The sequence below is a fragment of the Anas acuta genome, chromosome 13 (genome assembly GCF_963932015.1).
Source record: "Anas acuta chromosome 13, bAnaAcu1.1, whole genome shotgun sequence".
Taxonomy (NCBI): domain Eukaryota; kingdom Metazoa; phylum Chordata; class Aves; order Anseriformes; family Anatidae; genus Anas; species Anas acuta.
Genome location: NC_088991.1, coordinates 11,996,368 through 12,023,582, shown reverse-complemented (window position 1 = coordinate 12,023,582; position 27,215 = coordinate 11,996,368). Strand labels below are relative to the sequence as shown.

At 47.6% G+C, this 27,215-nt stretch overlaps 2 protein-coding genes across 10 annotated transcripts in view; one reads left to right on the top strand and one right to left on the bottom strand.

Moving 5' to 3' along the window:
* The window catches only part of DLG3 (discs large MAGUK scaffold protein 3), a 71,566-nt gene extending 59,426 nt beyond the window's left edge, over positions 1-12,140 (top strand). For 7 of the 9 annotated variants that reach the window (XM_068696766.1, XM_068696765.1, XM_068696762.1 and 4 more), the window contains 10 exons: positions 647-823; positions 975-1,050; positions 1,651-1,750; positions 5,362-5,403; positions 5,973-6,023; positions 7,127-7,228; positions 7,389-7,561; positions 7,970-8,079; positions 9,020-9,111; positions 10,973-12,140. In XM_068696766.1, the coding sequence (XP_068552867.1) occupies positions 647-823; positions 975-1,050; positions 1,651-1,750; positions 5,362-5,403; positions 5,973-6,023; positions 7,127-7,228; positions 7,389-7,561; positions 7,970-8,079; positions 9,020-9,111; positions 10,973-11,079 (1,030 nt within the window). In that variant the 3' untranslated portion in view covers positions 11,080-12,140. Of the gene's footprint in view, positions 1-646; positions 824-974; positions 1,051-1,650; positions 1,751-4,339; positions 4,386-5,361; positions 5,404-5,972; positions 6,024-7,126; positions 7,229-7,388; positions 7,562-7,969; positions 8,080-9,019; positions 9,112-10,972 lie in introns of all 9 variants that reach the window. The other 2 variants (XM_068696764.1, XM_068696763.1) reach the window with 1 other exon arrangement.
* Positions 12,141-15,456: 3,316 nt separating this feature from the next.
* The window catches only part of TEX11 (testis expressed 11), a 33,300-nt gene continuing 21,541 nt past the window's right edge, over positions 15,457-27,215 (bottom strand). Inside the window, 9 exon segments of the mRNA XM_068696787.1 lie at positions 15,457-17,499; positions 18,509-18,673; positions 20,324-20,444; positions 21,458-21,566; positions 21,964-22,113; positions 23,234-23,306; positions 24,118-24,234; positions 24,823-24,893; positions 25,978-26,064. Of these exon segments, the coding sequence (XP_068552888.1) occupies positions 17,428-17,499; positions 18,509-18,673; positions 20,324-20,444; positions 21,458-21,566; positions 21,964-22,113; positions 23,234-23,306; positions 24,118-24,234; positions 24,823-24,893; positions 25,978-26,064 (965 nt within the window). The 3' untranslated portion in view covers positions 15,457-17,427.

Genomic DNA, 27,215 nt, shown 5'->3' with positions numbered 1-27,215 from the left:
CTCTGCTCCCTTTTCCATGCTCAGTCTGCCAGCCTGTGGCTTTGCTCCTGAGACCCAGCTCACCCCTGGAGCCGAGTGGGCAGCTGGGGGTTTCCTCCCGTGCTGTCCTCCTGATGGGCAGCGGGGCAGGAGGTGCCTTCTCCGTGCCCAGCCAGGCTGGGAGGCTGTCGTAAGGCTGGTGGGGGCACAATAAGCTTACAGGATGCAGGGCAGTGGGCGGAGGGGAGCAGGGAGGGCTTTTTGAAAGTTCGCCCTGGGGTACCGCATATGTGCTGCTGTATTCTTGAGGCCGCTGAGCTTTGGCTGGTTGTCTACCTGCTTTCTAACCACAGCCTTCTTCAACATTTCTGTGGTTTGTGTGTCTCTTGTAACTGAAGTCAAGAGCTAGTTTGTTGGTCCAGGACTGTTGTTCCGGTGTTGCACACTGTTCGTGTCAAGCACCTCACCCTGGGCTAGAAGGGGTGTGTTGGTGGCTGCACGGCGTAGTCACATGCAGGAGAAGCTTTCCCAAAAGTTTGGTTTTAAATCCTCAAAGCTGTGAGGGTGGCAGTCCTCTACGAGATGTGCAGTGCTGGTGATTGTTTGTGGTCCTTGATGCTGCTAGGCTCGGTAGAGGAAGGTTTCACCCCTCTCTGTTCCTTCGCAGAGCTCTGTTTGACTATGACCGGACCCGGGACAGTTGCTTGCCCAGCCAGGGCCTCAGCTTCTCCTACGGGGACATCCTGCACGTCATCAATGCCTCTGACGATGAATGGTGGCAAGCCAGGCTCGTGACACCCCATGGCGAGAGCGAGCAGATCGGGGTCATCCCCAGCAAGAAGAGGTGAGTGCCCAGCAGCAGGAGCTGTCACACACAGGGCCGAGGCCCCCCAGGCCTCGGGACACCCTGACAGCCGAGGGGAAGCGTGCTGGGCCCGGCGGGGACGGCCGGTGTGCGGGACCAGCAGCATCTCCCTCGTTTAACTCCCCATCAGGGTGGAGAAGAAGGAGAGAGCGCGGTTGAAAACGGTGAAGTTCCACGCCAGGACCGGCATGATAGAGTCCAACCGGGTAAGTGCTGGGGCTGGGGCCGGTATCTAGCGGGGGCAGGATGAGTGCCAGCAGCCAGTGCCGTGTTCCCACCGGCAGCAGCTGGAGCAAGCCCACAGGAAGAGCAGCGCAGTTGGACTCAGGTTCCTCAGGCACGGGTCCCCTCGACAGCAGGAGGGTGAGCGGAGGAGCCCAGGCAGATGTGACAGCGCTGGTGAAGGCCACCCGTAGTGGTGGCAGTGGTGAGGGAGCGGAGCACATCCCACTGTGGCCCGGGCAGAGCACTGGTGGCTGGGAGCTGAGTGCAGGCAGCTGGTGCAGGAGAGCGTGGCTTCCCTCACACGGAGTGCTTGAGCGGACGGCCGAGGCAGGGAGAGCGGCCTTGCTCCTCCTGCAGAACTGCTCGTTGGCTCATCGGCTTCCCAACATCCCTAAAAAACACATTTTTTCTCTGCACTTAATTTTTTTCCTGCATTACAGTTTTCATGTAATCTCCATGATTTCATTTAAGGGTAACCGCCCTGACACGGCTCCTCATTGTCTCTTCATTTTAATTTTCCTTGCATGCATTAAACACCATTGTTTTTTCTGTCCTCCCTTCCATCTCCATGTTCTTCACAGTCGATCAAAACGAAACGTAAAAAGAGTTTCCGCCTCTCTCGAAAGTTTCCATTTTACAAGAGCAAAGAGAACCTGGCCCAGGAGAGCAGCGGACAGGAACGTAAGTAGCAGCTGGCCAGAGAGGGCAAGCGTGCAACCCCCCCGGCCCCTCTCCTGCCTCGGGGAGGAGAGATTTGGCACTTTTCTGTAGCCGCTGAGCCTGGCACCTGCCTGCATTGGCCAAACAGCGCTGTTCCTGCGAGGCAGGCAGAGGCCAGGTGCGTGTCCTGCAGTACTGGCAGGTTTCCTCCCAGCGCAGTCAGGCGCAGATTTGACCCAAGGAGCAGCTTCCCCCTTGCTGAATGCTGGTGGGAGAGGTGTTGACACCTTGTCCGGCCTCCCCCTCGGTGGCCGTGTGGGGCTTGGATCAGGTTCTGTGCCCTGCAGCCATGCCGTCAGCTAGGGAACAGCCCCAGCTGGAAATAAAAGCAGCTGCTTCTGTAGCGCTTGGGGCAAATGCCACCCGGACGAGGGACCTCACTGCTGAATTTCTCGTCCCTTTGCACCCACTGAAGTCCCAGCCACGAGACCTGTGCACAGGCAGGCTCTTCCAGCTGCTGCGAGTCCAGCTGCCTCTGGCCGTGTCCCTGTGCACGGGCTGGCTCTCTCTTTCTCTCTCCCATGTTTGATGTCTTCATCCTTTCACCACTTTACACTCGCCTCGATCTCCGCTCTGCCTCCTCCTGCTCTCTCCCGTGTGCTGTGGGCTCTGCTCCCTCCCTCTGCCTGCCAAGGGCTGCTCCCCTCCCAGAGCCAGGGCCCGGCTGAGCTGTGCAGAAGCTTGTCTGCTGTCCTGTTAGGGCTGAGGGGCTGGGGATGCCCTGCCTGTGCTTCCTGCCTCCCGTAGACGTGCCTGTGGGCTACGGATTCCTGACAGCCTCAAAGCCCCTCCAGGGGTGAAACCCCATGGGCGTGAGGGACGCGTGCCCTCGCTGGCAGAGGCGCTGCCCACACGCAGCGGCTGAGGCACGTCTTCGGGAGCTGGCTCCAAATTTTGGGGAATACCCAGCTCTCACCTGGGCCCCGGGGCTCGCAGCGAGGGCAGGCTGTGCTGCGGCTCCTGCTGCTGCTGCTGCTTGCTCCCTGCAGGCCGGGCTGTGCACAGACACATCCCGGGTGTCGAGGAGGGTGGGAGAAGGGGGGTGTAAGCCGGGGACACCTCCAGGCTTGAGAGCTGCTCTTTAATTTGGCAGAACGTTCGGCTTGTTGCCCCAAAATCCTGACATCAGGAAGGCTGGGGCCCAGAGCATGGGGAAAGCTGGCTGGTGCGGAGCAGCTGAGAGGCAGCTGCCGGGCACAGGGCTGGGAAGGGCTTGTTCCCCACTCTCCAGCACAAGGACAGAACAGCCTGCCCTTGCCGGGCACAGCTGCTCACCTCACCCAGCTCCTCCTCTTTCCAGATGCTAAACTGCATCCGCTCCTTCAGCAAGCGCCCGTGGGGAGGGAGAGCTGCAGTCCTTGCAGCTTTGAGCAGAGGAGGTGGGTGAGGCAGAGCCGTGCCCGTGCCCAGGTGGCAGCGCAATGAGTGCATCCCCTCCAGCTGCTCTCCTGGGCTGCACGCAGAGGGGGGTGGCTGGAGCCAGGCTGCTCCAGGGCACTGCCCGTGTCCCTCAGCCAGGCTGCCAGAGGGTGGCCGTGACCTCAGCACCCAGCCTGGTGCTGGTGGTGTCCAGGAACCAGCTGGGCTCATAGCAGACCCCTGCCTGTGGCGTGCTGGAAAATCTCTGATCAATCAGACCTGTCTGCAGAGGACAGGCTCAGCCACAGGGAGCTTCTTCCCTCCTGGCTCCCCTTGCTTTGTGGCGGGGTGCGAGCACCCTGTGCTGCTGTGGCTGAGCAGCAGGGCTCTGGGAGGAGCTGGTGCGGGGCAGGGGTGCTGACAGAGCCTGGTTTCCATGTCGCAGCCCTCCAGGCTCAGGTGAGCGCGGTGCCTGGAGCTGAAGGTTGTTGAGGTGCTGCTCTCAGCCAGCCCTGCGGCGCAGGGACATATGGCACGGGCAAGGGGCAGGCTTTGCTCTTCGCTAGCCCACGTCAGAGAAGCCTGCAGCCAGCTCCCTTGCCACGCGCTGCTGCGCTGCCTGTCCCGGTGTGCTGCTTGCAGCAGGGGGTCCTTTCCCCCTGGTTTTCGCAGGCTGTGCAAGTGCTGGGGCACGGGCAGCTAACGTGGGGAAAAATCTGCCCCCCTGCTGTGCCATTAGGGGTACAGCAGTGCGCTTTTCCCCTCTAGAGAGGCTTAGGGGAGACAGATCTTCTGTACCTCATGGAAAAAAAAACAAGTGGGGCATCAGAGAAACACCTCGGAGCTGCTTGCTGGCAGTTCTGCCCTGGCCACGCTTCCCTTCCAAGCCCTGGAGCAGCAGAGCAAGGGGCCCTCGGTGGCCTCTGGGGCTGGGGGGCAGCGTGGGCGCACCCGGCTGGGTGTGAGGTGTTCTGGGGGGGTCGGCAGCACGGGGTGAGACGTCGGCACTGTGCTGCCCGTGTCACCTCCGAGAAACGTTTCTTAACCTCACTTGCAGTTGCAGCTCTGGGCCGTTCCGCACTCCTGTCACTAATGCTCATCTGGCTCTGTCTTCTTCTCCCCTCTCTCTGACCGCCCCTCTCCCGCGCTCTCCTCTGCCCCTCTCCCTCTTCTCGCTGTCTGTGAAATCAGGACTTCCCTGGGTTAAGTGACGATTATTATGGAGCAAAGAACCTGAGTAAGTCGAATTTCAATGCGCATCCTTCACTTTCCGTTGCTGGCATGCCTGGTGGTGCCTGGGGGAGGTTCGTGCTTCTCTGGGTGCAGGGCACGAGGAACCCCGCGGGCTTGCTGCCTCTCCCAGCGGAGGGTCCTGGGCTTTCGGAGGTGCTGCCTGCTGCACGGGAGAGGGGACGGGGAGGTTGCTTGGGGATTTCTGCCATGCCCTAGGCACGTGTGAGGGGACTGCCCGCAGCACCCGGGGGGAGCTGCGCCTCCTCCCCTGCACCCAGCCGGGCTGGTTGCTGGCTCTGCTCCATTCTTGGAGCCCTGGAGCCGCTGGTTGCTGGTGGGGAGGTGGCTGTGCCCAAGCCTGCTTCCCTCAGGGGCAGGTGAAAGCATCTTGCTGCCTTTCTCTGGAGGCGTATGGTTGCCTGTGCACTCAGAGCTCCACAACAACAGCTCCTCGGCTCTCCCTGCTGTGCTGCGGCTCCCTCTCCCTGCGTTCCCAAAGCCCCTGTGGGGCTGGGGACAGGCAGCAGCAGGGCGGCCGCCAGCCTCTGCGGGGAGGTCACAGCGCTGGGATCAACCGAAGCAAGCAAAGCCCCGAACTCTGTCCCATCCTGTCACTGTCTTGTCTCTGTGAGTCCCAGCCCTGTCCCCGCAGGCAGGCTCCCCTGTCCCCAGCCCTCCGTGTGCATGCTGCACCCGCTCCCTCCTGCGCCTGGGCCAGCCCTGCCCCTCAGCCCCGCTCCCGGCTCCTTCTGCCATCCCTCCAGAGTAGCCAAGCAGAAGAAGCTCCCCCTGCACGTCCCCTGTTTCCCCCTGAGAGCGGCAAAGGGTGAGAGATGCCATCCTGCCTTGGCACCCCGCTCCCAGGACCCGTTTTCTCCGTGCCGCCTGGCTCCCTGCCCTCCGTCACTAGCGCCGGGTGACAGCTCTTGTGCCCGTGGCGAGCGCTCGGTCTCAAGGGGGTCTCTCTGGTTGCTTTGCAGAGGGCGTGACATCAAACACCAGTGACAGCGAGAGCAGTTCCAGTAAGTGTGCACCTCTCCTGCTGTCTCACCTCCGTGTCTGTGTGTGTGTGTGCGCTCTCGTCTCGTCCTGTCCCGGTGGCGTTTCTGTTCGGAGGCTGGTCCTTCCTGCTGGTGACACCAAGATGCTGTGGCCAGCTCCCTTCCCAGGGGTCAGGAGCAAGCCTGGCTGGTTCCCCGGGCTCCCCTGGCCGTACAGAATTGGTGGTGGATTTCCCAGCCCACAGAGGACCTGTCCTCGGCAATGGCCAGGTGCTGGGTCTGAAGCATGAGTGGCTCCCAGAGCCTGAGCCTGTCTGAGAGCGCTTGGGTCCAGCTGCAGGCAGTGCTCCCGTTAGCCCTAGCAGGTCCTCTGAATGTCTGCAGCACACCCACTGGCTGTGCCTGCCCAAGTCCGAGCGTGCAGTGGAGGGGAGGGAAAGAGGAGGCCAACCCCAGAACTGATGTGTGAATAATTGCTGTGAATAATGGGCTGATTGCTGGGTGGGCGTGAGAGCCCGTCCCCAGGGTCTGAGGTGGCTGGGGTTGGAAAGCTGCTGGTGCTCACGTGCCTCTCCTTGGCTCTGTTTCAGAAGGACAAGAGGACACTATCCTGTCATACGAACCGGTGACACGGCAAGAAAGTAAGTCCTGGTGCTGAGCTGTCCTGCTTGGGCATGGGCGTCAGAGCCCGTGTCCCTGCTCACAGCTGCACTGTGTGGGTAGCCAGGGAGATCTTGCCTGCCCCTGTGGTGAGATAGAGTGAAAATCAGTGGAGTTCCTTGGCTGCTTGCTTCAGTGCGGGGCATTTGCATGCAGCAGGGGACCTGCGTGCACGCCGCCTTCTGGGTGTTTCCCTGCCCTTGTTCACAAACCCTTTTGTAGTCAACCATAGAAGAGTTGCAACCTGATCTGTCAAACAACAGCCAAGGGAGAGCCAGAGCTAAAACCGAGCTGGGTTTTGGTCCCCAGCTGAGGGTGGGATCATTTCTTCTGCTCCAGTCCCCTCCCTCTCTCTCAGCCTCAGCTCCCCTTTCACAGGCTGAACGAGGGGAGCGGAGGGGCAGGCGCTGAGCTCTGCTCTCTGGGGACAGCGACAGGACCTGAGGGAACGGCATGGAGCTGGGACAGGGGAGGGTCAGGCTGGGGGTTAGGGAAAGGTTCTGCACCCAGAGGGTGGTGGGGCACTGGGACAGGCTGCCCAGGGACGCGGTCACAGCCCCGGACCTGCTGGAGTTCAAGAAGCGTTTGGGCAACGCTCTCAGATGTAGGGTTTGGTTTTTGGGTGGTTGTGTGTGGAGCCAGGAGTTGGACTCGATGATCCGTGTGGGTCCCTTCCAACGCAGGGTATTCGGTGATTCTGTTCTAGTCCTGCCTCAGCAGCCTGTCCTTGCCAGGAGCAGGATCAGACTCTTACAGCCCTCTAGCTCACCTCCAGATGTCCTGGCTGTGTGCTTCATGCCCCGGGCAGTGGAGCAGCTTGGCTGATCTGCGACCTGTGAGACCCTCGGCACCTTCCCCGGTGTGCGGGCCGGCAGTGCTGCCCCGGGCAGCTCCTTCCCCTGGGTCAGCCTCGTGCAGGCAGGGGAATGGAGATGAGGAGATGCATTCACAGCAGCATTTTGCCTGCCCACACAGATCATCTGGGTCAGACCAGAAGGATTTTGAGCACGCCCAGGAGGAGATAAACTTGCATGGGGCTTCCTGGGGCGCAGACCTGGTCTCACAGTGGGGTTTGTGTTCGCAGTTCACTATGCGAGGCCAGTGATCATCCTGGGGCCGACGAAGGACCGAGTTAACGATGACCTCATCTCCGAATTCCCACACAAGTTTGGTTCCTGTGTGCCACGTAAGTCCCAGCAGGTGCTTGGGCCTTGCTGCAGGGAGGGGAGGGCGGTGGCTCAGCGACCTGCGGGTCCGGGCGTGAGGAGGAGGAGGGGGAGGGCTGTGGGGACACAGGTTTGCTGTGGGTTGCTGTGGGGTCGCTCCTGAGGCCTGCTCTCCTCCAGACACCACCAGGCCTCGGCGCGAGAACGAGGTGGATGGGCAAGACTACCACTTCGTCGTATCCCGAGAACAGATGGAGAAGGATATTCAGGACAATAAGTTCATCGAGGCCGGGCAGTTCAATGACAATCTCTACGGGACCAGCATTCAGTCGGTGCGGGCGGTCGCAGAGAGGGTGAGTGTGAAGGGCTGAGCCTTCCTGAGGCTGGGGCTGTCACTGTGCCAGGCGGGGTCTGGCCCAACTCATGGCCAAAAAATGCTCAAAAGCCCAGCTCATGTTTGGGAGTTCACAGGACAAAGGTGCCTGGCTGCTCTCAGAGGAGCCAAAATGTTTCCTGTGCTGGGGTGTGCTGATGACTCGTGAACAGCTTTTCAAGCATTCAGAGAAAAAATCAGTCCCCTCACATCGCTGCCATCCTGCCCTAAGCAGATGGGAGTGTGAGGGCACTGGGAGTTGGCCCGTGTCTCGGGACTGGTGTTTCATCTCTGTGGCTCCTCTTTTGCAAGCGCGTCTGTGTGAGCAAGCTGTTTTCTGCACAGAGCAGACTGTGGGTAGGTCTGATCCTGATCGTCTCCTTTCCAGGGGAAACACTGCATCCTGGATGTATCTGGCAATGCTATCAAGAGGTTGCAACAAGCACAACTTTATCCCATTGCCATTTTCATCAAACCAAAATCCATCGAAGCTCTCATGTAAGTGTAACGACACCTGCTGTTGCCTCTCCAGGGTGAGCAGCCCTGGCAAGTCAAGGGTTCGTATTTCTGCTGCCTCTACTTTTTAGAAAGCAGCAGAGGTGGTTGCTGGTGCTGGAATTTCCTTCAGCTCCTCTTTCCTTAAGAGTTGCTGGGCCCGTTACTGTCTATGCAGTGTTTTTCCACATCTAATGCCGTGGTGCATCCAGGCTCCATGTATTGCTGTGGCTTAAATCCCTTTGTTTGCACCAGAGGATTTTCTGTGGGCAGTGTACAAATGCTCCCAAATATGCCTAATGTAACCTGCTCACCTGGGCCCTGAGACCAGCCAGGAGAGCTGCTGATAGCCCAGGGTGATGGATCACAGCTGGAGGAGACGTTTCCTGTGCCCCTCAGGGGAACCTTCTGCTGCTTGTGGCCCTGGGAAGGGTGTGAGATCTGAGCTTGCAAATCTTCCAAGTATCAACAGAGAGTGTTATCTGTGGGGAAATTCTGTAGCTAGAGATGGACTTTAAGCTCAGAAGAGAATTCTGCTGGTACTAAGGGGACTGGGAAAACCCCTTCTCAAGGCAGCAGTGGTAGAATTGTTAATTCTGGTATTACATGAACGTGAGGGGACCTAGGCAAGGAGGGTGGTGATGGGCTTTGGAAAAGCAAGGAGATTTTTTGCAGTGGTCTTGCAAATGCAGAGGATTGCCTGGACTTCCATGCATTTCTGTGTTATGGTGCAGTGGGAGGAACTTCACTGCTGGAAGTTGGGCTGAACTGCCAAGGCAATAAAGAGTGTGTGGGGAAGGTTCTTGCCTTTGTAAACTGGGTCTCATGCAGCTTCCATTTCTGATGTGCGGAGGCTTCCCAGGCACCCTGGGTCTGTGGGATATTTTTGCTTTTGTTCGTTGCTAAGAAAGAGAGCTGAGTTTCTATTTTTTGTGCGTGACAGGGAGATGAACCGGAGACAGACGTACGAACAGGCCAACAAGGTCTTTGACAAAGCCATGAAACTCGAGCAAGAATTTGGAGAGTATTTTACAGGTGAGCATCCCCAGTAGGTTTGTGTCTGATTTAATATTTTCTAACTGGCAGCCGTGACCTCTGCCAGCACTGTCTTACTGCAGGGTCATGAGAAAATGTCCAGCTTCATCAAAGCAAAAAGAGATGGCGCTCTGCCAGCATGGCTGTGCAAAAGGACCGCTCAGAGATCAGCGGATAAGAGTAAACCAGCTCTAGAGGAAGGAGAGGAGCTGTCAGGCAAGATTTTCAGAGTTTGTGAAAGCCTATCACCAACTTTAGTAATTAAAAAAAAAAAAAAAAGCTCAGGGAAGCACAGCATAGATGCAAGGTGCTATAAGGCTGCAGGAAATAAAACTCCCTAAACAGAGGAGAGGGGAGAATGTCCAAAAAGAAAAGAGTCCTTGTAAAGAGGAAATGTAAGAATTAGTGACCTAAATGGTGGAGACTGTCCAGAGTTATTACAAAACATCTTCCAAAAAGGACTGGAAGTTTGGCTGGCTTCCTAAGTAGTGTTTTCTGAAAGTCAGGGGCTGCCTGGTAGTTCGTGCTTGCAGGGATGAGCTGCTCATGACAAAGGCATCCTAGTGCATTAAGGAACTAATGTTTGCAGCATGTGGTTAATTCTGGAAAATCACGGACAGGCAGAGAGGCAGAGGAACTGGTCTTCCTTCTGTTCTCCATTGTGGTAACTGTTTGCTCTAAAGCTGAGGAATGATAATCCTGTCAAATACCGCGTTGCCCACCTAACAGTTACCATGAAAAATCACAGGCAGAATGTTTTCCAAAAATGGATCTCTGCAAATGTATCAGCACAAACAGCAGAAACGCCTTCCCCAGAACTCCTTTCTTGGGGAGCATTTCCAGAGCTGCAGGCTGCTTTTCCAGGAAGAACACAAAGGAAACACATGCCGTAGTTTTGCCAAACCCTCAGCATGTCCACGTGAGGCTGCACAACAGCAGTAAGCTTGCAGTTGACCTGAGGAAGGAATGCTCTTGGCTGAGCCCCAGCCCAGTTGAAAGCAGTCAGTAACGGGCAGTAAGTTGGGTGCAGTAGGAAGTTCTGTGCCAGGAACTTGTCTCTGGGGAACAGAGACACTGGAGGACGGCCCTGGCTTGGCTGCAGAGGTAGGCAGAGTTACCAGAAAGCGCTGGCCCACCGTGTACATCTCCCTCTCCTGATGTAGGGAACACGGTGAAGTTCTTAGCGTTGCATCCGTGCTTAGCAGCAGGACTGCAGCTGGTCTTTGGGAAAGCCTTACTGCTGGGAGCAACACACGTAAGCTGGCCTTTTCCAGCATGACAGTGCTGCAATTCCCATCCCGAAGTAGAGCAAGTAACAAACACGAGGAGTCCTCAGCAGGAGACCAGACTGGATGGACAAATCCAGCACCTGAGGGTATGCGCTTGGTGCGCACCGGATAATCCGAGCAAGGCTCCTCCTGCGCATCGCAGCGGCAGAGCAGAGCAGGGGTGAGCATGGAGGCAATTACTCCGGCCGAGCTGCTGTGCTGCTGCACATTCACACCCTGCCCTGTGCCGTGGAGCCTCGGCCAGCTGCCCAGAGCCTCAGCACGGCTGGGTGACACGGTTCGCAAAGCTGATTAGCAGCCCTTGTGGAGAGCCTGGCTGGCACTTCACACGCGTGAGTAGCTGTGCCAGCGTGGGATCAGCCCGATCTCTCGCTAATCCCCTTGGACACGCTGGTTTAACCCTCTGTGTCACCGCGTGCCTGTTACAGCTCCTTTGACACGGGCTGTGCTGGTCGTTGGCTGCACTGTCCCAGCCCCTTGGCTGCAGAGTGAAGGCCCTTCCCGTAGCTCCCGGCCGAGAAGCCGAAGCGCTGCCCCACGCTCAAGGTCTTCCTTGTTCTCTCCTCTTTCAGCCATCGTACAAGGAGACTCTCTTGAAGAGATTTACAGCAAAATCAAACAGATCATTGAGGACCAGTCCGGGCACTACATCTGGGTCCCATCCCCAGAGAAACTCTGAAGATGACCCCCACCTGCTTCCCTGTAAGCAGAAGACCTCTGAAATCCCACCCCACCCGAGCCCTCTGCCCCAAGGGGGAGGATATGAAAACTATTCCTGCCCCCTTTTTTAGATCGTCGCAAAATTGAGTTTTCTAGTCCTGTTTCTTTTGTTGGGATGAACTGATCTCATTCATCACGTGACTGTTCCTACCATTCCTGCATGGACCTTCCCACTGCTCCATTAGAGACAGACGAGAACCCATTCAAGAGTTGTTTTTTATTATTATTATTATTATTATTATTAACTAAACCAAGAATCAAGATGGGAGGAGGCGGCTAAGGACTAATGTAAGAAACAAGTGAAACAACGGACTCTGAGAACATGAGCTGGTATCAGAGCTCCAGGGGCATTTTTCCAGGTGTGACTGTCTAGCAGCTCTGAACAGTGCGACAGAAAGGCAGCAGAAGGCATTTTATTTATCTGTATATGTAATTTATATATAATATAGAGAAAGATATTATATATATATTATATATATGTGTGTGTGTGTGGACTAGGAAACCTGAGGGACCTCTTAAAAGGTACTGTATCACTGCAAGGATCTTTCAGTTTCTTTGTCCCAGCCGCTGGGCACAGGGAGTCCACTTGGGCAGGAAGAGATGAAGCCGGTACCACGTGCTGTGGGAGCGTCTCCCGTCCGCGCCGGCCTCCTGCCAGCCACCCCAGGCCTGTGAGCAGAGCAGAGACCGGGACGCTGCGTCTGCAGAAGGGACCAGAGGTCCGGAGCGACCCAGCAAGGAGCAGCGGCCGCTGAGCTGGGTGAGGCCGGGAGGCATTGACTGAGCAGGAGGCTGCAGAGCAAGAGAATGGCTGATGCTACGTATTAAATTGCACATTGTTTTACACACCACCGTACGTGTTTGCATGAGAGGTTTCCTTTTGGTTCTATTTTTTTAAGCTGATGTTAAACCAAAACCATATTGTGTTGCTGTGTTGGCTTTTTTTTTCATTATCCCATTTTTTTTTTTTCTCTTGTTAATAATGAACTGAACGGGTATAAAATCCAGTTTTTTAACTTATTTTTTAAGCTGGCTCTATTGTAAATAGAATCTAGACCTGCGGTGTTTAGTTAGGAAATACTCTACCAGCCACATGAAACAAATGTACTCGCTGTCCTGTGTTGCTGTGGAAAACCTGGGAGAGGGGCTGGCCCTGCACCGGCGGGCACAGGCGCAGGGATTCTGGCTTGTGGCAGCACGCTGGCATTAGCCACTGACTGGAAAAGCCCCCGGCTGTGCCTTGGATGGACGCTCACGCTTTTCCAGATCAGTAACAGTTGAGCAGCAACAGAAAAGCTCCCTGCCCCCCTCCCTGCGTGCCAAATTCACCGCTCTGCTTCCTGTGCGAGCGGCCGTGGCCTTGCCGGAGGAAGGGCCGTGCTCCCTGCGCTGCGAGCTGGGGACAGGCAGGGAAGGGAGAACCTCCCCTGGTTCTGCCCCTGACACCTCTGCAGGAATCCTCTAACTGAAATTGGGCTCTGCTCCCTGGCTCAAGTTCACCTTGGGAACCTGTCCTGCCGTGGGGACGGGGCGATGCAGCCCTGCGCTGGTCTCGGTGCGCTGCGAGTTTTCAAAGGAGGCAGCTGCAAGCGCTGAGGCAGTTGGCCCAAAATGCAGAAGTGTCCAACCTGGAGGAAACTTTGGTCTTTGCGTTGGGGTGGGGCTCCACTGTGGGAAGAGAGCCCTGTGGCGAGCTGTGGGGAAACTCTCACAGCCTCTGAGCTTGAGCTGCTTTTTCAGGTACTCATAGTACAGGTAGAGGAGCCCTCTGTCCTTACACAGACCTTGCCAGTGCTGTTTCTCAGACATGCAGCAGAACAAAGGCAGTCACCGCAGCATAAGCAGGTAAGTCTTGGCCCATTCTCCCTCGCCCTTTTATCCAGGGGTAAGTGAATGCACTGGGTGCCAGGCCCCGTCCCCAATGGCAATGGTTAGCGGTGTCAGTGGGTGCGCAGCACACAGGGCACAGCGCTCAGAACTGCTGTGAGGTTGTACGGGTGCTCTGGTGAGACGCTGCCCTGCCTCGAGGAGCCCTGCAGGGACTGAGCAGCCTCCTGGGACAGAAAGCAGGGCTGCAGAAGAGGCGGTGCTGCTCGCACAGGAGCGGAGAAAGGATTCTGCTGCCAACGGGACCTGCCCTAAGGGAGCGAACTTTTGGCCGTGGATCCCTGATCAGCATCCAGCGCCCTGCCCCGCTGGTCCTGCTCCAGGGGCTGTAGACATCAGTCTCTGGAGAAGTGGAGTAAGTGAAACAAAAGTGCTTAAGATGCTAGACACACGGTTGGTTCCTGTCTCGTCTTTTTTTCTAATAGCCTGTCTCCCTCTCATTAAGTCACATGGAGAAAAAGCTGATGTACTCCATGGCATAGCTGACAGTATCGAATCGATCATGACAACACTAGTTGGTTACCAGTGTTTCTTCCAAGGAGATGTATATTTTTAATAAACAGAGAGTTGCAAAGAACTCTGTCTTTGAGACCTTCTTGTGGAGTCTTTCATTGTGTGCCAGGTCTGTTTTCTGATGCTGGTCTTAACAGTTATCCATAGGTCCCTCCACAGCAAATTTAAGTGTTGAAAGCATCGTACTGTTTTGTTTTCTTTTGTTTTAAAGAAGTTTCATACTATGAGGTGGTCACTGAGCACTAGCCTAAAAGAGAAAAGGAAGTGGCCACCTTTATTTTCAGCCATAACCAGGCCACCAAAAAACTCCCTTGGGTTGCTGTCACACAGGTTGATTTCAGTTTGATGAGCTGACACACTAAATGTATTTTGGGTCGCAGCTTGAATCGTATGGAGTTTGCTCTGTGAAGGTGGGTCAAGTAATAGGGTTTGTGTGCTGCTACATCGTTGTTTCTGTGTTGGATGGAAAGGCAGCAGAGTGTGTGTATATATGCCTGTGTGTATCCATAGGCCAGCTGATACAGAGCATCCTTCTATGGGTTTATTTATACAGCAGAAGACAAGCTGTAAATACAACAATTATCTTTTTCTAGTATTTTAAAAATACAGAGAACAGGAGTGCTCACTGGAAGACAAGTGTGCCTAATGGGGAGTCATTATACATTCCCGTCTGAATCTGCTTCATCATTTAGCTGAGCTAATTCAAAGGTGAGAGGATTTTTGTTTCTTAAACCTTGAAGGTTTTTTTTTCTTTTGGAACTGCACATCTCTGTCTCTGTGGTTCTGGTTAATTAACCCTCTGGTCCTTACGAAGCATGGGAGCACAGTATCTGTGAGGCTACTGGGAGAGGGTTTTACAGGGAATTTAGTAACAGCTTTCTCTGAAAGTTTTTTCCTCATTGGTGCCTGAGATGCAGGCACCTGGGTAGCTGTCATATGTGGCTTCTCTTGCTACTGACGCTTGGCAGCATAAGCTGCACGGATTACTCTCCTCTGCTTCCCTCAGCCCTTCACAGCAGGAGTCATGGCTCTAAAGCATCTGCTGTGAGGAAGATAACGTCACTGTCATACTAAAGGAGTCTCTTTCCTTGAAGAATCCTTAAGCACTGCCTGTTCTCCAGTGGTTGTTTACATCCCTTGCCTCCAAAATGAGGGGCATGTTGTATGACTTGAGATTTTTAACCTTAATTAAGAACGTGGAGTTGTTTGGGTCAGTCAGCATAGCAGCAGCTAATGGTACAAGCATGCAGAAGGCGATGACTGTGTGACTAGCAATATCTTGTTGGGACCACACTTGGCTCACCACAGAGCTGTCAGTGGCATTTCCTCCCTATTCTTAGTTCCAGTGCAGTACTTGACAAAAGCTTCTGCCCAATCCTCTAATGAGCTTCGGTCCTCTTCCAATTACCTTGATTTCTGATTACTGTGATTGCTTCAGTTCTTCTGGGCTTGACCTAAGTGCTAGAGGCCAGGCCAGCCCCTCTTCCTGCCTCTCCAAAACGCTCAGTGCAAGCACTACATTAGCAGAGAAACACTTCTTAAACTGTATGGAGGGAGGGTATCCCTAGGTGCAGTGTAAGGGGAAGGTTTCAAGACACACTGCATTGCCCTTGCTCATCTAGACTGTTGCTGCTTCCCAGACAGTTAAGAAATTATCAGATTAGAAGAAAGGGCACAAGATACAGGCTCGAGGGGGAAGGGGGGGGATTTGGGAACTGCTGCCCTGAAGGATGTATTTATGGTCTCAGAAGCAAGGAGAAACTGCAGCTGCAGAGCACACAACCAGCACGCCCTGTTGTTTCCAGTGATGTGTAAATCAGAAACCGCTGCTGCGATGCCACCTTCTGGAGCACTCTTGTGAGTATCTCAGGGTAGGTACCCAAATCCTCTAAGGTGAAACCACACTGCACAAAACTGATTGATAAAAGGAGAAGACTTGTAAAGAGCACAGCACCAATTTTTATTTTATTTTTTTTCAGGTCAGCTTTTGCTGACTTAGGAAGATTTATACCCATACTCATCCTAGCTCAACTGAGCTATAACACAATGTTTAGCTTAGTGAAATAAAACTTGAAACCAACTTAAATGGATCAGCCTTCATCTATGCTAGCAAACTCAGCCTACAAAGCAGGGTGTTTGCACGCAAACTACCTCTTGGAAATGGTCATTGGAAATTGATCTAATTAAGGTCTGATTCAACTAAAAGAGGCATTTTTGCCCTGCTTAAAACCTATGGAAAAGCTTATGTCTGGAATGAAGTGTACACTGTTAAAACAAGCAGTGACAATTTAAGATGTACCATCAGCAGTGTCTATAACTGATCTGATTTGGACTCATTAGTAAAGTCTGTAGTATAATAGAAATCAAACTGAGCATCTCTAAGGAAAGAATTCAAACAATTCTGGCTGTAGGCAAAAACACCCTTAATGCCCCTCTGTGGCTGTATGTAATTACCTGCAATACTTCCTGGGCAAACGTGACCTCCTCTGGTGCAGTCTGACACCTTTACCTGTTTATTTGTGCAAGTCAGAACCAAGAACCATAATTAAAGGTGGCCTGGCAGGCACTGAGGAGATGCACAAGCAGCAAGGAATACCTTTGCTGATACTGACCCGTGCAGCACTGCAAAGTATCTGGTACAATATGTTCCAACTTATGGTTGCTGTAAATGCCACGCTGCCACACGCCTGCACGTATCTGCCTTCAGGAAACGAGCCAGTATCCATCTGCGTAACAGGCAAGAGGATGTGGCAGCTATGCTGGAGGCTGGTTTCAATGTGGTGCCTGGTGCACGTGAAAAGCAGAAATCACTTGTATTATTTGGTCTGCTCAGACTGGGAAAAGAAGATGTCCATGGAACCTAGAGGATGCAGTGCAGGTAACTGTTTTAATTACTTCTTGTTTGGAAGGGCCCAGGCCACTGCACTAAGCACAGTCAGCTCTTCTTTCGGAATGCAGCACAACTGCTGCAATTTCTTCTTTCCTATAGCCAGCATCCTGCTGTTAGTAACTGTCCTCTTTCTGAATAGGCTTTAATAATCTGGTCATAAATAATATATATATATTTTTAATGAAGTTAGATAAATACTAATCACAAACCAGATGATCTTATAGCTGAAATATACTGCTCCATCAGTACACTGGTCTATCAGCCCTCCCTTCTGTGTACAGTTTGTAAAGAACAAGCAGCAAAACACTTACAGCTCTCTAGTAAGCAAACAAAGAGAACCCAAAATGACAATGTCCCTCAGGGGAACTTGAATTTTCTTACAGAAAAAGCAGAAAAAAACATTTATAGGATGTATGCCCAGTTAAAAATTATACAAATGTATACAATGCTGAACTATGCATGGCATGTCCCAGTCAGGATTCTATACAAAAGTAGTACCTAGTTAAAGCTTTAGCTTTTTTTCTGTAGCACCTGCTCTTTTATATTCTAACTGAACTGTGATCCTGGCAAACAGCTCTGAATTCTTATCCACAACAAAATGGACTGAAAACTAAACAATCTAATAAATATTTATGTAGCAAGGCATCTATGGCATCCAGAGGAGATGCGTGGTCTTGGAATACTTTTATTGTTCATAGTGCCACTTACTACTGAATTTAAATTTTAATATTTAAATTAACCTGTTCCACGACTGCAGGCCCATCTCATGAGACAGCTATATATTTATTTCTGTTATATAGATCCACAGAATGAAACTTTTTCCCTAGAGGAAAACAATTACATTTATTCAATAAATGCTTCCTAAAAAGTATACAACTTAATCACCAACAAGAGGGAGATCCTGGTTTCTTTTCCACTGCTCCTGTGACCTCATGCCTTGCTGCAGAGCTAACAGCCTCCTTCAGTCAGCAGGATGTTTCCAAGAGACTGCTGTCCTCCTTCCAGTTATGGCTATCATTATTCTTCATTTGGAATAAACCCTTTTGCTCTGTCCAATTTGTCCAGAACCTCACTATAAAGACCAACCATCTGCAGAAGATAAGCACCATATTTGTCTGAGTCAGCAAGGATGGGTAAAGTATCATACAACTAGATAATTTAAAGAAATGGCAAGGAAGAGGAGTGGGGGAAGAGGTGGGAGACTACAACCAGCTTCTAAATTTTGAATTTTAGATTCATGTAAAAAAATTAAACAATTTTAGATTCATGTGAAGATTTAAATATGGGGCTTTAGTTTAAATCAGCTGCACCTCACAAAGGTGGATTTATTTATACTGATATAGCCAAGTTTTCATCAATTAACAAACCTATTCTTACTGTCTTAACTGATGTACTTGAAATAATACAAAAATTGCAACCAGGCTTGTGCATAAGAGAATGAATGGTGGCCACATAACACCAACCAGGCTGTGCTGCGTTGCAATCGTGAGGAGCACCAGCCAAAAACTATAGCGAGAAGCTTACTTGTGACAGAGTAAGAAAAAATGTTCCTGCTCTCTGTAGGAGAAATTTCAGAGCTAGTACCCCCTCACAGAAAGTGGCTAAGCTACTCCTGAGCTTTAATGATTTCATTAATTTCAACTTAAACCCTAATTATAAGTTATTAGATCATACTGGAAACCAAGCTTTAAAGTATTCATGCAACAGATGATTTAAGTAAAATGGTACAGCATCTTGCCTTTAGTGAAAGCAGGCGAGGTACAAGGAATTCCCCACAACCACAAATAGTCTGAAGTTTATTTCCAGTAAGCCACTTGTGCAATCCTTCCAGTAAAAAGATGCTACGTTACTCTTTCTACTGTGTAGAAATCTATTCTGGCCTCATTTCGAAAAATATCTTTTAACATCAAGTTCCCTGAAAATATTTGGGTACCATGCTGCTTCTGAAACTCTTTAAAGATCATAGGTAGTGATTTCTTCACCCAAATCCATTTCTTCAAAGTGAAACTTCACTTCCTCCCTTCCATTACCAACTGTTCCTAACAAATTCAACCTAGACATTCACCCCCATTTCTAATACCCATCTGGTTACACTTACATGGCCTTCGTAGGTTTTCTTCAGAGATCCTAGATGATTGAGGAAACGCATTCCTAATCCACACCATTGCTCTGCTTCCTTATATTTACCAATGGTATACTGAAATATTCCTGTATTCCAGGCTCTTGTCATCAACCAAAGGATCTCCATCTCTGGGTAACCATCCTGGAGTAGCAAACAACAAACAGCAGCTCATCAGAAAATGGACTTTTCTCGTGACTAGCCAAGAGTACATCAGAGTTTAGTTTTCAAGTGGGAAAACAGGGATTTTTATTTTTTTTTCTCCTAAACAAAGGAGAATTCTTTCAGAGCTATTCTGTACTTCACAGTCCATCTGCACTATTGTCAAACAGCTTGTTTCCAACATGGATAAGTCACGTTGCAGTTACTTATTGGTAGGTCAGAAAATACAATTCTGTGGGACTGGGAAAATGCTAGAATGGAAGCTTGTTTTCCTACAGTCCATCTGCAGACAGGCTGGTCTTACTGCTGCAGTACTTAGCAGTTTATCCAAACAGTACTGTATAGCAGGACCTAGCTGCTCACTGAAGATCAAAAGCAGTTATTGAAGTGTGCAGAATTTCTTTAGATGCTGTGGCAATGCCTTACCAGTGTGAAAGCAGCCCTTAATAATAACTGCAGAACAGAAGCTGAAGTACCCAACAGGAGCTAAAACCTCATTCAGTTAGGGAAGGCAAGGACAAGCAGGTAGATTGATAGATCCTTCTCATCCTAAGTATGAGGGCTCGGAGTGAATTTCTGAACTGTAGCATCCATTTCTGAATAGGAGGTATAAATCATGAGTGGTATCCCAGTTTTCTAACTGACAATGTTCTGTTGTGCTGCGCCACAGTCCTTCTCTTAGCACGGTACCAATTAGTATCTGCAGCCATAAGCAAGACTGCAAAAGAAGGCCTTCTAGTACAGATGAAATTACGCAGTTATGAGTATCAGTCCACATTAACATACCATTCACACCCCTCACGATATGAACATGAAGTTCTATACAAGAACATTACCAAATTTATAGATGAGAACATTAATGAAAGGCAGGTATGAATGTGGGCATGTTCTTTTTTGGTAAGCAAGGAACAGCATAACTTTATATTATTTTTATAAAAAGAGACATTCAAACCTGACTAAAGAAACAGTCATGCACTGGAATAAAATTATGAAACAGTATTGGTTCCACTAGTCCTGCATAATGGGAATACTCCTTAACTGATTAACTCCTTAGCTATCGATTGTAATTAGAAATATCTGACTGCCTCATTACAGCTGCCTTCGCTGTACAGCACATTCTTCAGGCCTGAAAGGAATACCAACAATGCTTACAGAAGGAAAGGTTTTCTTCTCCATATACCTGTCGTCATAGAAACAAGGCACTCAAGAACAAATGCGGCTCAATAAGTACTGACAGCACAGGAATCTAGTTCTAGGTCATTCGGGAAAAAAAAAAAAAAAAAAAAACAGTAATACATTAAGTCCCTGAATGCATCTACAAAACATTGAGGGGACAAGGAAAAAAAAAAAGCAGGATTGGTATCAGAATGTTTATAAAAGAGGCACTGAAAATTTGGCCTTAAGTATCTCTAAAAAAGCCCTACCAAAATCTAGGAACATAACATAATTCAGTTATAAATATCCAAAAGCCATTTATTCTGAGGTAATTTCAGTGCATCTTTTACTGAAGTCTTAGCTGCTTCATATATAACACTATACAACGTTCAGTCTACTAACTATACTCAATCTGATGGGAAAGTTTTTTTAAACGTGTTCAGAATTTCCCAATCTTTTGTTTCCTGTTCAACTTACTGTGCTGCTGATCACACTCAGAGCATCTTCAAAGTAGCCCCATACCTCTTGCAGCACACAAGCATCCAAGTCAGTTACTCCAGTTGGCAAAGAAAGATTAATCAAACTATGTAAGCATTTGCTGTTAATCAAAACAGAGTGAAAGAGGAAACATTAAATACCACATGCACAGAACACACAGCTGCATTTTAGCACTAGCAGCGCATTAATTTGTGCATCTATGATTGCCATCCTGGCATGTCCACCCCTGTGCTTATTACGTTCACAATCTTACAGCAGAGACATACATTTTCCTAGCATCAGAACTCATTCATACAGCCTGTGCAAAAAGGGAACCAAGAGCAGTAAATACTTCTTTATTTACATGAGTATGAAAGTAGAAATTCATTTCTAAAGTAACTCAGGCTTATCGTGTTTTCATGGGTTGCTATACACAGCAGCAAAGAAAAAGAGAAGACAACTTTCCTAATTTCACCAAGAGCTAAGTACTCAGTGTCCTCAAAGAACCAGTAACAATACATAGGTTCTAAAAACAGGTCTTTCTTTCTGCAAAGTTAGAAAGGTAGTATTAATGGTTGCTTTTGCCCAGTAGTTACTGCACAGAACTTGGTAAAATGGAAAAAAAAATCCATTATGAGATACAGCTGAGAAAGAGGAACACACCAGGTTGTTTTTCAGATTCCGCCAGCAACGTCTGTTGCAGAGCTACACAGCAGAATAATTCATGTACGTACTATGGCATCACTAACTTATAGCTCTTGGCTTTCTTCTTAGCTTTTAATTTGTCTTAATTTTCTAGTTCAGTACTTCACTAGTTCACTGCTGCAGAACAACGTTTGCAATGAACACCTTTATCACAAGAAACAGCCAGAGATCCTTTCTAGATCTAATTTTCATTCTCTATCCTCAATGCATTCATTTATTGAAAATATAACAGTTTCAGAAAATACGCCTAGCAAATAGGTTGCAGCTAATGCACCTGTTGGACAGTCACACTTCAGTGGTATGTTGGTTGGCCAGCGATTAGTGAAACTTTGAAAATAAGCTAAAACCCACTTTTTCCATTTGCAGGCTTTATATCTCTATCACATTTCCCATCAGAGACTCATGGCAAAGCTATGTGATAACACTAACCTAAATTTCACAGCATCAATGGCAGTCTGCTTCCTGTGAAGGTTTAGTGCACCCTGCAAAGCTTTCTTACACAGTACAGGATACCGAGCTGGAGGTTCCATTGCTAATGCTTAAAAACAAAAGAAAATAGAGAACAAGAAAGAAGTGACTGGAGCCAGACTTAAATCTCATTGGTCACTAAAAAAAAGCACGGTATAATATAGAGAAGTGCTATTTACAACTTAACTATGCTAAGTTGAAACTCCAAATCTAGCCAAAGTACACATCCTAAAACTTCTGTCTTGGGGCATGAATCAACTAGGGCCATTCTTTTACCAGATCTCCTAATACTGCTGAGAACCAAAGCATATTTGCTTCAGGACAAAAGAACATCATTTTCTGCATGCTGTGCAATACACAATAATTCTGGTCACCTCAAATGAACAGGAAAGAGTAACATAAGCTGTTTTTCATGGCTTGAAGAACTATGAAAGTACAAACTATGAAAGTACAAATGCAGTCCTTACATGCAATGATCTCTAGCGTCTTGACCTCTATTTGTGGCTGCTCCCATACTGACTCCATAAGGCTATTGAGTGTTGGATCATTAAGTTTGGATTTTGCTTCAAATTCATACAGCAGCAACAAAGTGTCTGTGGGATCTTTAGCAAAATCTCCTACAAGAAAGACAGAATTGCCTGTTTGCAATGATTCATTTTCTTAAAACTATATGTATATGCTGTACCACAAGGTACACATTTTGCTTCCAATAGGTAGCAAAATCATTAAGGTACTCATGTAACAGTAGAGCAAGTGGAATATAGGAACAGTCTTGGAGAGGAGCCTTAGACGTCCAAAGCAGAACATTTTCAGCTTCCTCCAGGGCAACAGACTTATCCACACACTGGCTAAGGTCCAGTGAAGAAGTGAAAGAAACACCAGGCTACCATCCCACAAACCTCTGCAATAAAAACTCCAGTCTAGTGAAATGTCCCTGTACTGAGGTCATCAACCCCATGGGTTTTGAGCATAGGAATACACAGAATTCAAATGCAAGCTATATAATGAAACTTTAGTTCAGAAACAATAAAGTTTATTCAAGTAACATTTTACAGCAAGTAAATTTCTTGACAAAAGCTAAATATAAATGCATCTTACTATGGAAACTCCACAATGTCCAAAACCTAACACTGAAAAGAAACTGGACTGCAGGCCAGACAAGGACTGCATAAATTTTTCTACCAATTTATTACCAAAAAGGGGAAGCATGCAGCCTCTAAGCTAACAGTCACACAGCATCTCAGCTGTCAGCTGAAAGCACTCCAGACTCCTGTGATTAGTCTGATCTAAAAGGACACAGAATAGTCAAGGAACAGAGGATGGGTTTTGGCACTTCAAAGTACAGCAATAGGTCTTTCTGTAGTCTCTAATGCCTTATATGGGAAGAGTCCAGTAAAATTATTGAAACCATCTTACTCCCGCACAGGACTAGACTGGAAAAAAAAATGATAATCTGACACCAGTCTAGTCTACAGCAAAAAAGATAGAGTTTCTTAACAGTTAAGACAGAAAAGTCAACCAAATTCACCCTGAAAGATCATTCCCCACTGCACAGCACCTATATAATAAAAAGCCTGCAATGACATACAAAAACCCATAATTGTCATTGTCAATTCTTGTATCATATTGCCATATATCTGCTTCAACACTCCTCAGCTAAAACAGTAATTCCACACGTGCTATATTTTCAATGAATTCAGTGACTACGTCACGTGTACTGTACACCTGGCAGCTTACCTGTTAATTTCAGAACTTTCCATACCTCCTTGCATGCCTGGAGATGTTGAAGAGCCTGAGTCAAAAACTCCATCTAATTCACAAATTTTAGAATAAATTTTTGTCATAATTTTACAAGCAAAAGGAATATACAATTCACAACTAACAACAGAAGAGAGTTCTCCATATCTAATTACATAATAAATGCAGAACCAGCCTAATTAATACATCATCTACATGAGTTACTGTTTTGCTTTTCTCTCTCTCTTTTGCAAAGACCTCCACGTTTCAGGCAAAGACTCTTCACACGGAAAGTTCCATCAGTCCAGAAAGGGCCATACCTGTCCCTATGGGGCTTAATTTATTTTAGCTCTCAAACATAAAATGGTGTTATTGAGACTGCGAAACCGCTGAATCCCACATAACAAATTCCTTCTTTCCACAGTAAGTAACAAACCGTCAGAAAGGATGTATGAAAAAATAAAAAGGTGAGCTTTCTCATAACCATATAACAACATTAGTAATTACTTTCAGTGATGGCATAATCCTAAAGATGCAGTAATTATCTGCCTGGCAATCCTACATTTAGCAGCAGACTCTTCACGTAATAAATGAGGGAAACTGAAATTCCTTTAAGAAAAGACACTGTCCTGACCCTTTGCTGATATAAATATGTTCAGATCCACTGAAGTCAACAGAACTACTTTACAGACATCCAGAAGTTTCAATTGCCTGACAAGCATTCAGTGTATTGATTTAAATTAATCATGGAAGGTTACCATGCCTACATTTTAATATCCTGTTCTCAGTAAAACAATGAAGACTTCAAAATCTAAAGAAAAAAATACTGCATTGAATGTTCATTTCATGAATACCTACCGAATCAGGTAACAACAGTGCCCTACCTGTTCAGAAGATGTTACTTGCTGTCTCCCCAGTTCAAGATCAATCGCAGCTGCCATTAACAGGCATGTCTTCTGAGCAATTAGAACAGCTTTGTCAGAAGGACAAAACTGGGACAACTGAAACCAAAAATAGGAAGAAGTTATGGGAATTCTGACTATATAAAGCAATTTGCTCTTGAACAGATGATTGCCAAGTGTCCTCTACGACTTACCTAGTAATCAGGCATGAATGGTATATATTTATATTGCAATATTGTTTGTAAAATTACACAAGAAGATTATTTAAATATAAAGAATACAGAAGTGTTGTATTCTTTACAACAGTAAAGAACTTCTCTACAAACACGTACAAAAAGTACATTGTTGGTAGAAGTTCTGATTAGGACTCAAGTATTTCTTTGTGTAACATATTCCTATTAATGATACAGTTCCCAAACATCAGATCCTATTTATTTTAGGAAGTTCTCACTGAAGTCTAAATTTCTTACAATATTTTTAAGCAACAGAATGCAAAGTATGAAAATAATGCTTATTTTTTTTTTTATTACAAGTCAATTGCCTTCTGATGGAAGCATTCCAGCATTCCATCTTTGGAGCAGACACACGTCTCCAATAAGATACTTGATTACATGGATATAATTTCTAACAGGACTAGACAGATGACAATATTCCTCTATCAGAGATATTATAAGCAAGAGTACATACCTTGAAAGACAGCACAAAAAAATCCCTCATCTTTTCAGGGCAGTCCTTGAACTGTACAGCTAAGTTCCAAGCTAACAAAGACATAAAATGGAGACTAGAATAAAAACCTTCGACATGTTATTGCTTATGCCCATCTAATCTCTAGTAATAAGCAGTACACATTGTGCAATTCAATTTCTTAATCAAAATATCAACACCTCATTTAATAGCAAGAGATATTAGTGATTTGTTAACATAGTTTTTTCATGCTTTCAAATCTTGTTTTAATCATTTTATCACAATAAAGTATCTGTTCTAACATGTACCCTACCCACAAGAGCATGAATTGGAAGGAGCACTTTCTTGTTAGTAAACAAGATCAGAATCTGAATAAAAGTGTTGACTAATATTCCCAAGACAAGGAGAAAAAAAAAAAAGTTCCATTTTATCCCAGCAGGGTCAGTTAAACATACACTTAAACATACAGCTCTGATTAGTAAATGGTTTAGCCATAGCCACCTAAAGACAACTGAGAATTATGTATGAGAATCCAACCCAATTATATGTTTAGATTCTACAGTGACTTTGCAGATTCTAACTTTCACATTAATTTATTGCCTAGGACATTTTTTTTGCAGTGCGTGAATTGTTTCTTCAGTGCATGAGAATGCTGCCTTGGAAAGAGCACAGCCACCATAGGTCAGTTCCATTCAACTCGTGTTGCTGGATTTGACCTCTACAGCTTCTCTTCCTTCTTTGCTACTTTTAGAGCACTGCTACATTACAGAGGATATATGCAAAAGCTCATCTTGACAGATGTCTTCTGCTATTGATTTCAACTATTTTCTTCCCTGTATACTCTGGCTGAAGCAAAAATCTAAAACGTTTTTTCAATTCATTACCCTACCCTCATATTTTTATTTACAGGCACCAAATACACTAACTTCCTCACCAAAACAGTTCAACAAAGACCAGGAGAGACATATCATCTCTAATATGAGGCATACCAGATAGTTTCCAAAGATAGAAAATGCATCAAAACTTTAACACTAAGGCAGAGACTGCCAAAGGTGACAAGTTCTGTAATACTGCATCTTTAAATGCTTCTTTCTTCCTTAAGGTCTGGCTAAGTGAAGGTGGAGGTGATTCAGTTTAGATCTGAAGAATACAACCTACCAACTTTTCTAAACCAGTGGGCTTCAAAGGTCCTTATGTCCCTTGTCAAATTCTCTTCTGTGAAAGGCTCAGCAAGTTTCCTGTGAGCTGCAGAAAATGTGTTGTTCAATATATGTTACATTTTCTGGGCAGAATAAAAACATTTCCAAGTCTAATAACTACATTACAAACAGCAGTTTCCAAAACTCCCTTGTAATTCCCAATGAAGAGTTATTTTCACAACTTAAATCTAATATGCTTTGCTAGAAAAGCTTATGAAAAAGCATCAAAATGTGCCTTAAACAGCATTTAAGGTAAGATACATAAGGCTGCTAATAGGTATTGCCTCTTCAATTTATTGACACTGAAGCCTAATGTAGAGGAGTTTTACTTAATTTGTACAAAAAGTTGGGTGGGGATTAAATTTAATAGCTGTTACTTAAGGCCTTTCTTTAAGGAACCTTTTTTTTTTTTTCTTCTGTTCATCCTTCTCTTCTCTGAGTTGCAGTTAAGAATGACTAGTACAGAAAAAGTTCTACAATTTCATTAATTTTCTTTTCCAAGGTTGGAGGAGGGGGGTAAAAAAGATTTGGTGAAAAAAAAAAAAACAACTATTTATTTTGATGGAAAAAAGAAGTACTCTGTAAAACCACTGTACCTCTTACAATGCAAATAAGACAATTGTACTTCAAAGGATGGCAAAACTTAAAAGTGGCCATCAATTTTGACAAGCATCTCCTGTCATTCAACAAATTGCTTGCTCCTTGCAGTTTTCTAAACTGTCCAGGACAAAATAAACAAACAAACAAATTAATAATAAGAAATAAAAAATCACTAATTTAGTTTTAAAAATCCTTCCTTTTAAACAGCTAGAAGAGCAAAGACCATTATTGGCATTTAATTAATGCCAACAGAAAGTCATGCTGCTAATTCAGAGTACAAAACCAAACTTCTTCCTTTTGTGGTAGCCCTGCTACTAAAGATACTAACTTTGTTCCTGCCAATGCAGTCAGAGTATGAGACAGTCATCTGAGGCCACAGGGGCTGTGGCTTGTGCCCAAATATCTGTTGCCTGCATGCGTGGCCTTACGAAGCACTAAATTCTCCTTCCTACAGCAAAACTGCCTAGAAGAAAGAGCCCTTTGTCTCAAAGAAGCTGCCAAGAAAAGGCTCTATTGGAAACAGTTCTTCCTGCACTACCCTACAAGTTTTCCATAGCAAAAACTTGTAGCACTGAGATCCAACTTGACAGCACTGCT